Source organism: Typopeltis vanoorti, chromosome 3 (genome assembly GCF_054136105.1).
Source record: "Typopeltis vanoorti isolate ZY-2024b chromosome 3, IOZ_Tvanoo_1.0, whole genome shotgun sequence".
NCBI classification, from domain to species: Eukaryota; Metazoa; Arthropoda; class Arachnida; order Uropygi; family Thelyphonidae; genus Typopeltis; species Typopeltis vanoorti.
This window is the reverse complement of record NC_143551.1, coordinates 72,132,426-72,146,464: the sequence shown is the minus strand read 5'-3', so window position 1 is coordinate 72,146,464 and position 14,039 is coordinate 72,132,426. Positions and strand designations below refer to the sequence as shown.

General features: G+C 36.5%; 1 protein-coding gene across 4 annotated transcripts in view; it reads left to right on the top strand.

Moving 5' to 3' along the window:
* Positions 1-14,039, top strand: part of LOC150108262 (uncharacterized) — a 406,756-nt gene that overhangs the window by 249,062 nt on the left and 143,655 nt on the right. For all 4 annotated transcript variants that reach the window (XR_016548126.1, XM_090390668.1, XM_090390669.1 and 1 more), the window contains one exon: positions 478-580. Coding sequence is in view for 3 of the 4 variants with exons in the window: in XM_090390668.1 (XP_090246794.1) it covers positions 478-580 (103 nt within the window). In the remaining variant the exon portion in view is untranslated. The remainder of the gene's footprint in view (positions 1-477; positions 581-14,039) is intronic.

Below are 14,039 nucleotides of genomic sequence, written 5' to 3'. Positions count from 1 at the left end.
TAGGATATACTTTCTTTTATTTGGTAAAATTGTAAATTTTGTACTGTGGAATTTTAGTGCTCCATGGAGGCTGGTCTCAAATCTAGCACAATATCTGCAGCATAATAAAAATTTTATTTATTTTATATGTTTATACTATTAAATTAAGATAAATAAATGCCATTGCCTAAGCAAATAACAGGAGTTAGCGCTGTTCACTAAAAAAATGGATCTTCAGTATATAAAATCATTTCACAAGGATGATGGTGGAGAAATAGCATTTCTGAATTATAAGAAACTTAATGCGGAAAAAACCTTGAATCATATAGCTTAGGAGAAATCACTTATTTTTTAAGGATTCAATTATATACAGGGATAGCTAATTTTTTTTTATGTAATGTAACTTTTTTAATGCAAAGTGTATGCGGGAGGGAGAGAAAGGAGGCATTTTCTCTCTTTCTCTTTTGTGTTAGTTAATTAAATTTACATATCTTTCAGATCTTCAACACCTAGTGAATCCCAGGCACACCCTACCTGTTTCTTCTCTTTAATGAGAGATCTTTTTTGTGAAACTGCAGAACAAAAGCTCTCAGCCTCAAAGGTAAATTTTCACATTATCAGTTAATATATTCACATATTTGATTATGAAATATTTAAGATTTCCATCTCAGATTCAGTGGCTTTAAAGATGTGTAATATTTGTTTCTATAAGGAAATACCATGAGTAGGCATATTTAAATCAATTATGATATTGGAATAAACTCATGTAACATATTATTTTATTAGTATAATTTTTGTCTAAATATAAAAGGCATCTTCAATATGTGTAAAAAGCTAATCGAACAATAACTGACTATTCTAAAAGGAAGGCAGCACCTAAGTAGCTAATGTAAGATAACTAAAAAAAGGTCATTAAATTTCCTAACTTATTAAAAATATATATATACAATTAAATAAAATAAAGTTAGGAAAGATTAGCTGATTTAAAAAGTGCTATCTTTCACAAAGGGGATAGATGTAGACCATCAGATCTGTTTAAGTTAGGAGAGTGAAGTAAAGTTTCACGTTTCTATATAAAGCCCTTCCATGAGAAACTGACTTTTGTGATGGACTCTTGTCTTGTTCCAATGAACTCCATGTCTAGTGTTGATAGCATGCTCTACAAGTTCAGACTGTTCAGGCTCAAGGTATTGAGTATGTGTTCTTCTAGCTGAATAAAGCAGATCTTCCTGTTTGTCCGAAATAAGATAACCCACAAGAGCAAGAAATCTGGTATACACCTGGATAATTGAGATGTGGAAGCTTGTCCTTTGGAGAAGGGTGGAGATTTTTCAGTTGGGACAAAAGGCAACAAAAATATTTAGTGGTTTTAAATTTTTCACTATGCATTCACTAATGCCTTGCACATAAGGTATAGGAATATGGTTATTTCTTCTGTACACATTACAAACAACATGGGCACATAAAATTTACTATTGAAATTGAAAATCAGAACTCGCTCCCATTCCTGGCTACGCTAGTCACACGTCTTCCCTCAGGCAGTCTATCCTTCACTGTTTACCATAAGCCTACACACACACACACTTGCCAATATATATACGTAGGCTGTTCAATAAGTAATAAGACTATATTTATACAGAAAACAGATTACCTTTAATCGTCATCATTTTCATGGTCTTTTTCGAAGTAACTACCGTGAGACTCGATGCATTTGTCCCAACATTGCATCCACTTCTTAAACACATGTGTGAGAGTCTGTTTTTTGAGAGTTCTTTCAAAACCGCCTCTGCAGCTTTTACACATGCTTTGTTGCTTTCGAAATGACAGCCTCTTAGTGCTTTCTTGAACTGAGGAAACAGCCAGAAATTGCACGGTGCGAGATCAGGATTGTATGGTGGGTGTGGCAGGATATCTGTGTCGTTTTTCTGCAAAACGTGCACTACATAACCAGCAATATATGGCCTTGCATTATTGGGGTGCAATAAGAAGCCATTCTTCAGCAATGGACGCTTCCTTTTGACGTGCGTGATGATAATCGCTGCTGTGTTGATCATTGTCTCTGTGATGGACGTTGAAGGTCTTCCCTCACGTTCAAGATCTTCCACATTTTGCCTTCCTTCCTTAAAAGTTTTATGCCAGCGAAAAACACTGCCTTCGACATTGCTTCATCGTGGAAAGCTTCGCATGTTATGTTAAAAGTGTTCGATGCCTATTTTTGCAAACGTACACAAAATTGACTCGCATAACGCTGTTCTAAGGACACTTCCATTTTGAAGACTGGTTGCGCCTCGTAGACGCGTCGATGAGCACTTGCGTTTAGTCACGTGACACTCTGGCATATCAACCTGTATACACCATCTATCAACCTCTTTTGTTAATACAGACAACAACATTTCTTTATTCCACAGAAATTAATATTCGATGAGTGGTTTCGCCACAGTAAAATTAGTCTTATTACTTATTAAACAGCCCACGTACATGCTAACTCATATTACCACCCTTTGCGGAAATTTGGAGTCATCAACACCCTCAAAAACAGAGCTATAACAATTTGCTCTAATAAACAAGCTCTTAAACAAGAATTAAAAATTATTAGCGATACATTTATAAATAACAGATATATCAAAAATACTATTAATAAAATTCTTTATAAAACTTCATCAAAAAGTAATATAGATTACAGTAAAACCATAACACTCCTATAAATTAAAGGGTTATCAGAAAAAAATCAATAGAATCCTACATCATTATAATCTTAATGCCACTTTTAAACCACCTTTAAAATTAAAAAACATATTCAACACGTCTAAGGATCCTCTACCCCCATTGACACACCCTGGAGTTTATTGCATCTATTGCACCTGTAACTTACCTTGTATTGGGGAAACTGGACATACAATCCCTATTCGTAAAAAATAAATAAATAAAAAAATTAAAAAAAAGAACACAAACGACACATTAAATATAATAATTTTGTGAAGAGGCTTCTCAGATCACACTCTTAATATCCTACATCGAATTAATTGGAAAAATACTTGTTCTTTGCATCATACAAAAACTTGGTATGAATGGAAATTTAAAGAATCCTGTCTTCTTCTTATTGTGCTATCTTCTATCGAAGGTCAGCGACCATCTTGGCGAACAAACTGCGATCTTGTGTTAATCTGAGCAGTTGTGCACTGCTCTTTCCTGTCCACGTCTTGATGTTGTCAAACCATGATATTCTTTTTCTTCCTCTAGTTCCTTTGCCATCAATTTTTCCTACCAAAATAGTTTGTAGAAGTTGGTATTTGCTGTTTCTCGTGATGTGTCCAAGATATGATGTTTTTCGTTTCTTGATTATTTGTACAAGATGTTTAGCTTTGCCAATGGATTTTAATACATCTTCATTAGTAATTTTTTCTGTCCATGATATCTTTAGCATTCTTCTGTATAGCCACATCTCAAAGGCTTCGATTTTCTTGATGGTTGTCGCCTTCAATGTCCATGTTTCAACTCCATAGAGCAGAATAGACCACACGTAGCATTTCAGCATTCGGCATCTGACTTCCATGTTTAGGTCTTTATTGCAGAATAGTGTTCTCATTTTCATGAAGGACTGCCGTGCAACTTCAATCCTTGTCTTTATATCTATTTCTGGATCCCACCATTCATTAAGCCAGCAACCAAGATATTTATATCTTGACACTTGATCAATATTTTTCCCATTGAGTGTCAGTTTCATTGATGAGGCTGGATGTTTGCTGATGATCATGTATTTTGTCTTGTTGATGTTTATATTTATTCCCATTCTTTGGCTTTCTATGTATACTCTGTCAACGAGTTTTTGGAGATCCATAATGTTATCTGCAATTAGCACGGTGTCATCTGCATATCGTAGGTTGTTAACAATCTTTCCATTTATTGTGATTCCCTCTGGACATTCTTCCAATGCTTTTTTAAAGATTACCTCTGCATATATGTTGAACAGGAGTGGTGAGAGCACACATCCTTGTCTCACTCCTCTTTTGATGTTAATATCACTGGTGGTAATGTTGTCTAATTGAACGGTAGCTGACTGATTCTAATACAGATTTGTTATTAGTCTTGTGTCTTGTTCGTCTAGCCTTATTTGTTGAAGGATTTCTATTAAGTTGGTGTGTCTGACTTTGTCGAATGCTTTTTCAAAATCTATGAAACACATAAAGACAGATTTCTGTTTTTCTATGCATTTTTGTATCAATATTTGGGTACAGAAAAGGGCCTCTCTAGTACCAAAACCATTCCGAAAGCCGAATTGTGTTTCACTTAGAGTTTCTTCACTTTTTCTATAAATGCGATTCTGAATTACTTTCAAAAATATTTTTAATGTTTGGCTCATTAGACTAATAAGTCTGAAGTCACCACAGGAATTCGCTTTGGGTTTCTTTGGGATAGTGATAAATGTAGATTTGAGCCAATCTGATGGAAATTCATCACTTTCATATATTTTATTAAATAGTTTTTCAAGAAGTTTGATGTTATCTGGTTCGATTAATTTTAAAAATTCTGTTTGCACACCATCTGGTCCACTGGCTTTTCCTGTTTTACTTGTTTGTATAGCATTCTCTATTTCGCATTTCATGATTGCTGGTCCTTGAATGTTATCTTTTATATTTATAGGCTTCTGTCTAGTATCATTGAAAAGTTCTGTTACATATTTTATCCAAATCTGTGCTTTATTCTCTTCTTCTAGAACTATTTTTCCATTTTCGTCTCTTAGAGACACTATTTGCTTTTTCCTCAGTTTTCCGGAAATTTCGTTGATTTTCTTATACAGATTGAAATTATCGTGTTGTTTCTGGAGCAGTTCAATTTCAGTACATAAATTTTTCATCCAATTTTCCTTGGCTTCTTTTATTTTTTTCTTGATGATGTTATGTGTTTCTGTATACCTGGCTAGGTCTTTGTTTTTATACATTCTTCTTGTATCAATAAGAGAAAGAATCTCATCTGTCATCCATTCCTGTTGTTTTATATTATTCACATAACCTACTTCTTCAATACTTGTTGTTACGATGGCATTCTTTAAGCTATTCCAAAGAGATTCCACACTTTTATTTTCTTCTATGTTAATCTGTTGTAATCGCAGGTTAAGCTGTGTCTTGGCATTTTTATTTATGTTCGGGTCTTTCAGTTTTTCTACATCAATTTTCTTTTTCTTCTTTTGTAATTTTTTAGCTGATTTTAATCTAAGACGTATTTCTGCAACTATGGGATTGTGGTCTGATGAGATATCTGCTCCAGGATAAGTCTTTGCACTCTTTATACTACTGTGGAATCTTTTATTTATCAGTATATAATCAATTTGATTTCTGACAATATTATGTTGGTTATCTTGAGGCGATTTCCAAGTGTACAGTCTTCTGGGTGGAAGTTTAAACCAAAGAATCCTGTGAAATCTTGATTAATCACCCTAATCTTAATAATAATGATCCCAAGAATTTGGATGGCACACATTTAGTCCACTTAGTTTTCAGCAAGCCCTGACTTTAGGACTCAAAGTAATTTTTCATTTTTTATTGCCCACTATCTATACCAGTTGCAATTTATATGTATACTTATATAAGTAATTTTATTTTCTGTTTATTTATTTATCTATTATTTTATGCATGAACATGTTACTCTCCAGTGTAATTAACTTTGTAATCTAATAGATAATAATAATAACAGGACTCTAGCTTTGATGTAGTGAGGTTTTTTTTTTTTAACACCACATATCAGGTAAATAGTTTTAATGGTTGATCAGTAACTTTAGCATGCCATGTAGATTGTAGTGCAGCTTGTTTCTTTGTATATATATGTATACTCGAGAAGATTGCCTTAATGTTAAGGTCAAAACGACGAGTGTATATATTTTGATTTATATTAAACTAAAGTTTTGCTCTAACACGATAGTTGTATACATAATTTTTCATAATGTATTCTGATCACCGTGTAAGCATGAAAGAAAGGATTACCGTATTTGCCGGCATATAAGATGCACTTTTTTTCTTTGAAAATAGGTCTGAAAAACAGGGTACATCTTATATGCCGATACTCAGTTTTTTATTATTTTCATTTCTGGAAATTTTCTCTGTTCCGAGTTACACGATTTCTTTCTTGCTTCCTTGCGGTGTGTGAGAGCATTCCGGTTACTTAGAGTTCAGTGGATGCGCATGTGCTGTCATTGACGATCACAGCTGTGTTCCTGTTCACTTAAACTTTCCAGTTGTCATGGTTGTTGTGAACGGTGATAAATTTCTGCCGTTTTTTTTAAACGGTGATAAATTTCTGCCAAATTTCTTGGCAAATTATGGCTGAAAAATGTCGGCATTGCTACAATATTGCATACAAGCTACGTGTGATTGCGTATGCTAAAGAACATGGAAACAGGGCTGTAGGAAGGCATTTTGGGCCACTCCAACTGAGAAAATGATGTAGAAGAGGTTTCAAGTGTTTCTTCATTTAGCTCTGGAGATGAATTTCTCGGTTTTGACGAAGAAGATTAAAAGGTGGGTACTTTTTCCTAGTTAGATTAGGTATTTGTCGAAAGTAGACCTACTTATCACTTTATATTTGAAATACTGTAAATTCATTATAATATTCAGTGATGGTTTTTTTTTTTTTTTTTCCTAAAAATGTGTACAAAAAAGGGGGTGTGTCTTATAGGTCGGTGCATCTTATACGCCGGCAAATACGGTATTTCTTTTATATTTGAAGAGGTAGAGATACCAAAACTGTTAAAAGTTTTTGTTGCCTTTCACTCCATTTTTAATATGATCCTGCCATTGATTCCATTTGTTTATGCTCACATTTTTTTCAGAACTCTGATATATGTAGTCTATAGTTTTTGATCAACTGTTCTCTTTTTAACCAAAATTTGAGGTTCATAAGGTAAAATTGGTTTAGACACAACAGTGTTCATACAAACCTGACTTTGCTCATGATGCTGACACTGGCATCATTTATAATGCATCACATTTACAGAGAAGAACTGAAAATAATAGGTAATAAATAACACTGTTTTATAGCCATGTAGGCAGAGTCGATGGCATCATCTCATTCAACTGATGAGTGATTGCCATAAGGTAGAAAATTTGATGGGAGAAATTATAAAAATGAAAATCCAGTAGAATTAATGTTTAAGTTAAAATGCTATGAGTTTAAATTAATATCACTTACTCAAAGATGTCAAGTAATTGATATATTTCAGTTTAAATGATGCACTGTGCGTTCAGGTTTAGCATGATGATAAAAAATATCCTTTCGAATAGGATAGTTCAATGACTGTAATCATGTAGCTGGTAGCACAAAACTAAACAACAACAACAACAAAAAAAATATATATATATATATATATTTATATACAAGGTGGTATCAAAAAAGTTTCGAGACTAGCTCTGTTTACAAGAAATTACTTTATTTATGTATGTTTACACACTATCACCTTCAAAATAGTCCCCTTGCATAGCAATATAGCGTTCCTGCCACTTCTGGAATGTGTCCTGGAAGTCTTCTTTTTGAAGCATGTCAAGCACCTTCTGCAGTTCGAAATGGTGTCAAAACAGCGACCTTCACTCTCTTCATCTCGGGAAGAGGGTGAAGGAGTCTCTGCAGAGACTCCTGCAGAGGGAGTCTCTGCAGAAGCCAAATCCGGAGAGTAGGGTGGATGCGGAAGTGAGACTATGTTGTTTCCGGCGAGAAACTCACGTGTGAGGAGAACTTGGTGACAGGGTGCATTGTCGTCGTGGAGCATCCAGTTTTTTTGCGTGCCACAGATCCGGTCACTTTTGCCGAATGTCCTCCTTCAGATGCTTAAAACCTGGCAGTAGAACTCGCTATTGACGGTCTGGCCCCTGGGGACGAATTCTCGATGCACAATGCCGCGAATGTCGAAAAAGACGATGAGCATGCACTTGGTCGAGCTGCAGACCTGCCTCGCCTTTTTCGGTCATGGAGATGATGGGCTCTTCCACTGTGACGACTGTTGCTTTGTCTCAGGGTCATACTCGTACACCCAAGTTTTGTTGCCAGTAATGATCCTCGACATGAAGGATGGGTCATCCACAGCACGCTGACGGAGTTCTTGGCAGACTTCGACATGGTGTTCCTTCTGCTCCTGGGTCAGCAGCCTGGGGACGAACTTGGCAGCAACACAGCACATGTTCAAATCACACTTGAGGATTGCCTGGACTGTTCCGTATGACACACCGACAATGGCAGCAATGTTGTGGAGTGTTCTCCGATGATCCTCATGCACAAGTTGCCATTTTCGACATTTTCGGGGGTTAAGCTCGTTGAAGGTCTTCCTGATCTCTTGTCGTCTTCCAGTGATGTTCTTCTGCCCTTGAAGTGTGCATGAAACTCAAAACACCTCAAACAACTTGTTGCAGCATCGCCATAAGCTTGCCGAATCACGTCAAACATCTCTGTGGCAGATTTGTCCAGTTTCATGCAGAATGTCAAGTTCATTCTTTGTTCTAACTTGCTGTCCATGATGAAATCACAGACGTGGTAACGCACTTGGTCAGAATAGCACCAGTTGCACAGCACCCGATGTACACAGGACGATGTCTTTTGGCACACTGGCTTATGAAGGTCGGTGCTCCCTGTGACTGTGCATGCAGCATTGTGCTGCCATCTCTTGGCATGTCACAAAACTAGTCTTGAAACTTTTTGATACCACCTCGTATATATATGTATATATATATATATACAGGGTGTTCGGGATAAATTTGACATATTTATAATTAATTATATTTTTCCGTAAGTTACATGTATTAACACACACTTCTCTTCATTTAAAAGTTTGGACCCTTCTTCATTCATATACAAGATGTCAGAAAGGATGGATAGCTGGAACCCACCTGAATCATGGAAGAGAATAACTTGTATCATGATGATTCGTGCCCGCCATCAAAATAAGGATATTACGACTGCTGCCCAATGCTCCCTGAATACAGTAAAAACAATCAGGCATGAACTAGAGACTTGCAATGGTGACTACGAGGATGTAGCAAGAAGAAAGATCCCTAGCAGACGATCTGATTGCGTTCGTACAGCAGAATTCCTCGCAAATCTGCAGGAACAGGTGTTGAAGAACCCTGGCATTGGAATTTGGGCTTTGTTCGTGGAGTTGCTAACTGTAGTCAAGCCCTGGATAACAAGGGTAGCCAATGGTAGGCAGTATGTATGGCAGCAGGATTCGGCCCCTTGCCACACCTCTGGGAAAAGTCAAAAATGGTTGTCTGAAAATTTCTACGACTTCACCAGTCCAAATGTTTGGCCTCCAAACTCCCCAGACCTTAACCCCATGGATTATTTTGTATGGGGCGCAGTTGAAAAAGACACCAATCGCACTTCCAGTAATACAAAAGCCCAGTTAATGGATAAAATTAAAACAGTTTTTGCGGCCCTTCCCAGGGAGACTGTAGCATCAGCTTGTTCGAGGTTCCGAAGCAGAATTGAAGCTGTGATCGATGCTAATGGTGGTTATTTTGAGTAAATCTTGTTGATAGTATTGTAATTAACTCTGCCTGTAATGTTTTTTTGTCAATTCATTAAATTTAATAGATACAAAGAAGATTTTCTTTTTCCTTACGAAACTGTCAAATTTATCCCGAACACCCTGTATATATATATATCAGGGGCAAATATTCCAGGTGTGCAGTGCTCATCCACGAAATATCAGTATCATCGATATTATATTTTTGCATTTATTCCCATTAAAGACTTCTCCAATTGTTTACACACTTTGCATGATTGATCCCTAAAATTCAACACAATATATTGTACTAATGCTTCATTGTCCTCTTCACTAGGATAATGAAGCATTAGTGCTTCATTATCCTAGTGAAGCAGGCGCTTTTCTCCACGTAAACATTGTGCCACATTCCCGTTAATAGCCCGGGTGTGCCTTCAAAATGCTCTGTATTACTTCACAGAACGTTTTCTCATAAATTGGAGCAAATAGGGCTGGACATGAAGCTAGTAACATGGGTAATAGGGGCAAATGATGGCAGACATCAGGGAGTAGTGTATACCTACCTACCTACCATTCAACGTTACAGTCAGTTGTGAGCCTTAGCCTCCTGTACAACTTGTCTCCACAATCTTCTGTCCTTGACTAATCTTTCCCAACCTTTCGCTTTCATAGTAGTCAAGTCTTGGATTACGTTATCACTCCATCTTAATCTCAGTCTTCCTTTTTTCCTTGTTGCATGTATCTTCTCTTTCAGCATTCTTCTTGGCATATAGAAGTCTTCTATTCTCTCTCTCTCTCTCTCTACATGACCTAACCATTGCAATCTTTGTGCTTTTATGAACCTAAAACAATATCTTCTTCATTTAGTAGCTGACTAATTTCTTTGTTGTACCATATTCTCCATACACTGTTTACTTCAACAGGTCCATAAATTCTTCTTATAATCTTCCTTTCAAATTTCCTCAAATTGTCTTGGCCTTTTTCACTAAGAGTCCATGCTTCCCTTCCGTATGTAACTACAGGTCTAATAAGCATTTCATATATAAGTATTTTAGTATTTCTGCTTATTAGCTTACTTTTAATCATGCTCATATTTGCATAGTATACTTTATTACCAGCTTGAATACTTTCTTTAATTGCTATGATTGATCGTGCCTCATTCTCAACAATATCTCCTAGATAAATAATAATATTTGGTTAACCGATCAAGTGTTGATCAATTTTATTAATTAACTGGACCATCTAGTTTCGCCACACTTATCTGTTGGCTTCTTCAGGGCACTTACATATAGGTTTAAACACTCTCACAATTATGCGTAACTGCAAAACTGACAAGAATAAAAACTGACTAGAATAATTACAAATAAAATAGTATCGAACGTGAGTGAAACACGTATCGCGTGTACAAGATCAGCTAGCTGTTGCTAAGGAACCTTCTGTAGTTTGTATTAAAGTTCATTTCTTCTGTTTTTAAGGCTCTGATTAGGGTTTTCCATATCTCTGGGAGTATTAGGCCTTGATTTCTGTTAAGGTTCACAGTAGAACAGGCGACTGTGGCTGCTTCTTTGAACATTCTTGAATGGTAATCTTCCTCTAAGTAAGGGGAATAGCTTTTGTCCCACTCGATGACATGGTTAGTTGTGGAGAAATGAGACGATAGGCCAGAAATGTCCTGTCTGTTGTTTTTGACATAGCCAATGTGCTCCTTTTGCCTGATTTCGAGGCTTCTCGAAGTCTGTCCGATGTAATTAGAGCCACATGAGCATGGAATATTATAGACTCCAGCATATTTGTAGAAAGGATGGTTGTCTTTTGGAGATCTTAGTAGTTTACGAATAGTATCTATAGGCTGAAATGCTACTCTTATTTTGTGTTGTTTGAGGAGATTGGCGAGCTTGTTGGAGATACCACTTACATACGGAATTGCAATCGTTTTTATATATTGAATCTCTTCTTGTTCTCTTTGTGGTGGTTCAGAGAAAAGGATTTTATTGACTAGTCTTCTTGGATAGCTGTTCAAGTACAGATTGTTGGAAATAAATTTTAACTCATCTTGAAGGGTCTTGTTGTCCGTTGTGATGCAAATAGCTCTTTTCTTTAACATGTGTATAATGCTGAGTTTATGTGATATGTAGGTAGCGACCTGTATTGGTCGGTTTTCTGTACACCGATAGATTTAAACTGCCATCAGTTTAAATTAATCAATAAAATCCTTTTCTCTGAACCACCACAAAGAGAACAAGAAGAGATTCAGTATATAAAAACGATTGCAATTCCGTATGTAAGTGGCATCTCCAACAAGCTCGCCAATCTCCTCAAACAACACAAAATAAGAGTAGCATTTCAGCCTATAGATACTATTCGTAAACTACTAAGATCTCCAAAAGACAACCATCCTTTCTACTAATATGCTGGAGTCTATAATATTCCATGCTCATGTGGCTCTAATCACATCGGACAGACTTCGAGAAGCCTCGAAATCAGGCAAAAGGAGCACATTGGCTATGTCAAAAACAACAGACAGGACATTTCTGGCCTATCGTCTCATTTCTCCACAACTAACCATGTCATCGAGTGGGACAAAAGCTGTTCCCCTTACTTAGAGGAAGATTACCATTCAAGAATGTTCAAAGAAGCAGCCACAGTCGCCTGTTCTACTGTGAACCTTAACAGAAATCAAGGCCTAATACTCCCAGAGATATGGAAAACCCTAATCAGAGCCTTAAAAACGGAAGAAATGAACTTTAATACAAACTACAGAAGGTTCCTCAGCAACAGCTAGCTGATCTTGTACATGCGATACGTGTTTCACTCACGTTCGATACTATTTTATTTGTAATTATTCTAGTCAGTTTTTATTCTTGTCAGTCTTGCAGTTACGAATAATTGTGAGAGTGTTTAAACCTATATGTAAGTGCCCTGAAGAAGCCAACAGATAAGTGTGGCAAAACTAGTTGGTCCAGTTAATTAATAAAATTGATCAACACTTGATCGGTTAACCAAATATTATTATTTACTAATTTATGATCAAGAAAACAACCTTCATGATGAATATCTCCTAGATACTTAAATCTGGTCACCTCTGCAAAACTTTACTGTCCAACTTGTAGATTAAGTGGTTTCTTCTTATTTCTGAAGTTGACATCACCATATATTTAGTTTTATTTACATTATCTCTGATCCTATATCATTAGTTGTTCTTTCCAGTTCATTATACTCCTCAATTAACCGTTTCTTAGTCCTTGACATGACTACATCATCAGCTTAAACACATAATTGAAAATTGTTCCTCTTTGATCTAAATCTTTAATTGTATGATGTTGTTAGATCCTGAATGGAGAAATTTTGCAAGGAAATTGTTCATTCAGGATTTAACATGCAAAATCTAACCACTTAAGGAAATACCTGCACACCAGCAGAAAATAAAGAAAACTTGTTTAATATATGTGAGAATATGTATTCCTTATATGTGATATATTGAAATTTATTGCTGTCTAACGGAAAATCAAATTAGAGAATTTATGTCAAAATAGAGAATTTATATAAGAGAAATGTTGGCTTATTATTGGTCTCATTAAGCTATCTAGTATACTGTAAATCACCAGACAGGTAATAAGTAGTGATCCAAAGGTCGCATGTGAACCGTACAAGTCGAGCATAGCGCTGGAGGCAATGGCTTATGCGGAAGGTGACAGTAGCACGTTTTCCATGAAAACAGCAACCTAAGAGCAAAGGGAGAGTAAGGGATCTACTTAAGGTCATAAACGATGAGGGTTGTGTGGAAAAGACCCAGCAAAAAAGGGGGCACACGAGAGGAGAATATAAGTTGATGCGTGCCATATTGAGCTCTCTTCTCTCTTTTTCCTGGTTCCTGCTTGGCGAGTCTTGACAGGTGGTTCATGAGAGTGAGGAGCATGGGTGCTGCGATGTCAGACAGCGGGCCTTTTCCTGGAGATGCCTAAGAGATTCCACACGGAGCAGTTCGTGAGTTATCGGCCTTTGCAGAATCGTGCCATCGCTGAATGTCCCATTGGAAGGAGCGGAGAAAGTCCCCTTAGACGTGGCAGAAACACGTTTGCCATGCTTGAACTACTGTCGGACATGAACGCCAGGTGCAGAGACAGCCTGATCAGAAGGTAACCAGAACCAACACGTGGTAGCGACTAGACCTCCAGAAAGGATTTGGTAACGTAGAGAACTTTATTATATGTTTCGGAAGTATTAGAAGAAAGAAATTTCTGTGTAATTGAGAACTTTAATGAGAATACTTATTTGGAATAGCTAGTTTCTGTTGAAACAAAAGAATTGTTCGGAAGCGATTCTCATATTTGAGTATGACTGAGTTTGATAAGTGAAATTTAGATTGCAGATAGCCTTTAATTGAGTAACACCAGAATGTATAATATGTAATTAATAAGTGCCATGTGAAAAGGGATCATAAGTTTATGTGGTATTGTGGTATGATGTGTGTATACCTTAAGATCTAGAATTGTTTCCCTGAGCAAGAATCGCTTCTGTTATAGGATACTGGCTGGCGAAGCATAATATAAATTTTGCCAGTATCTGAAAAGGAAAT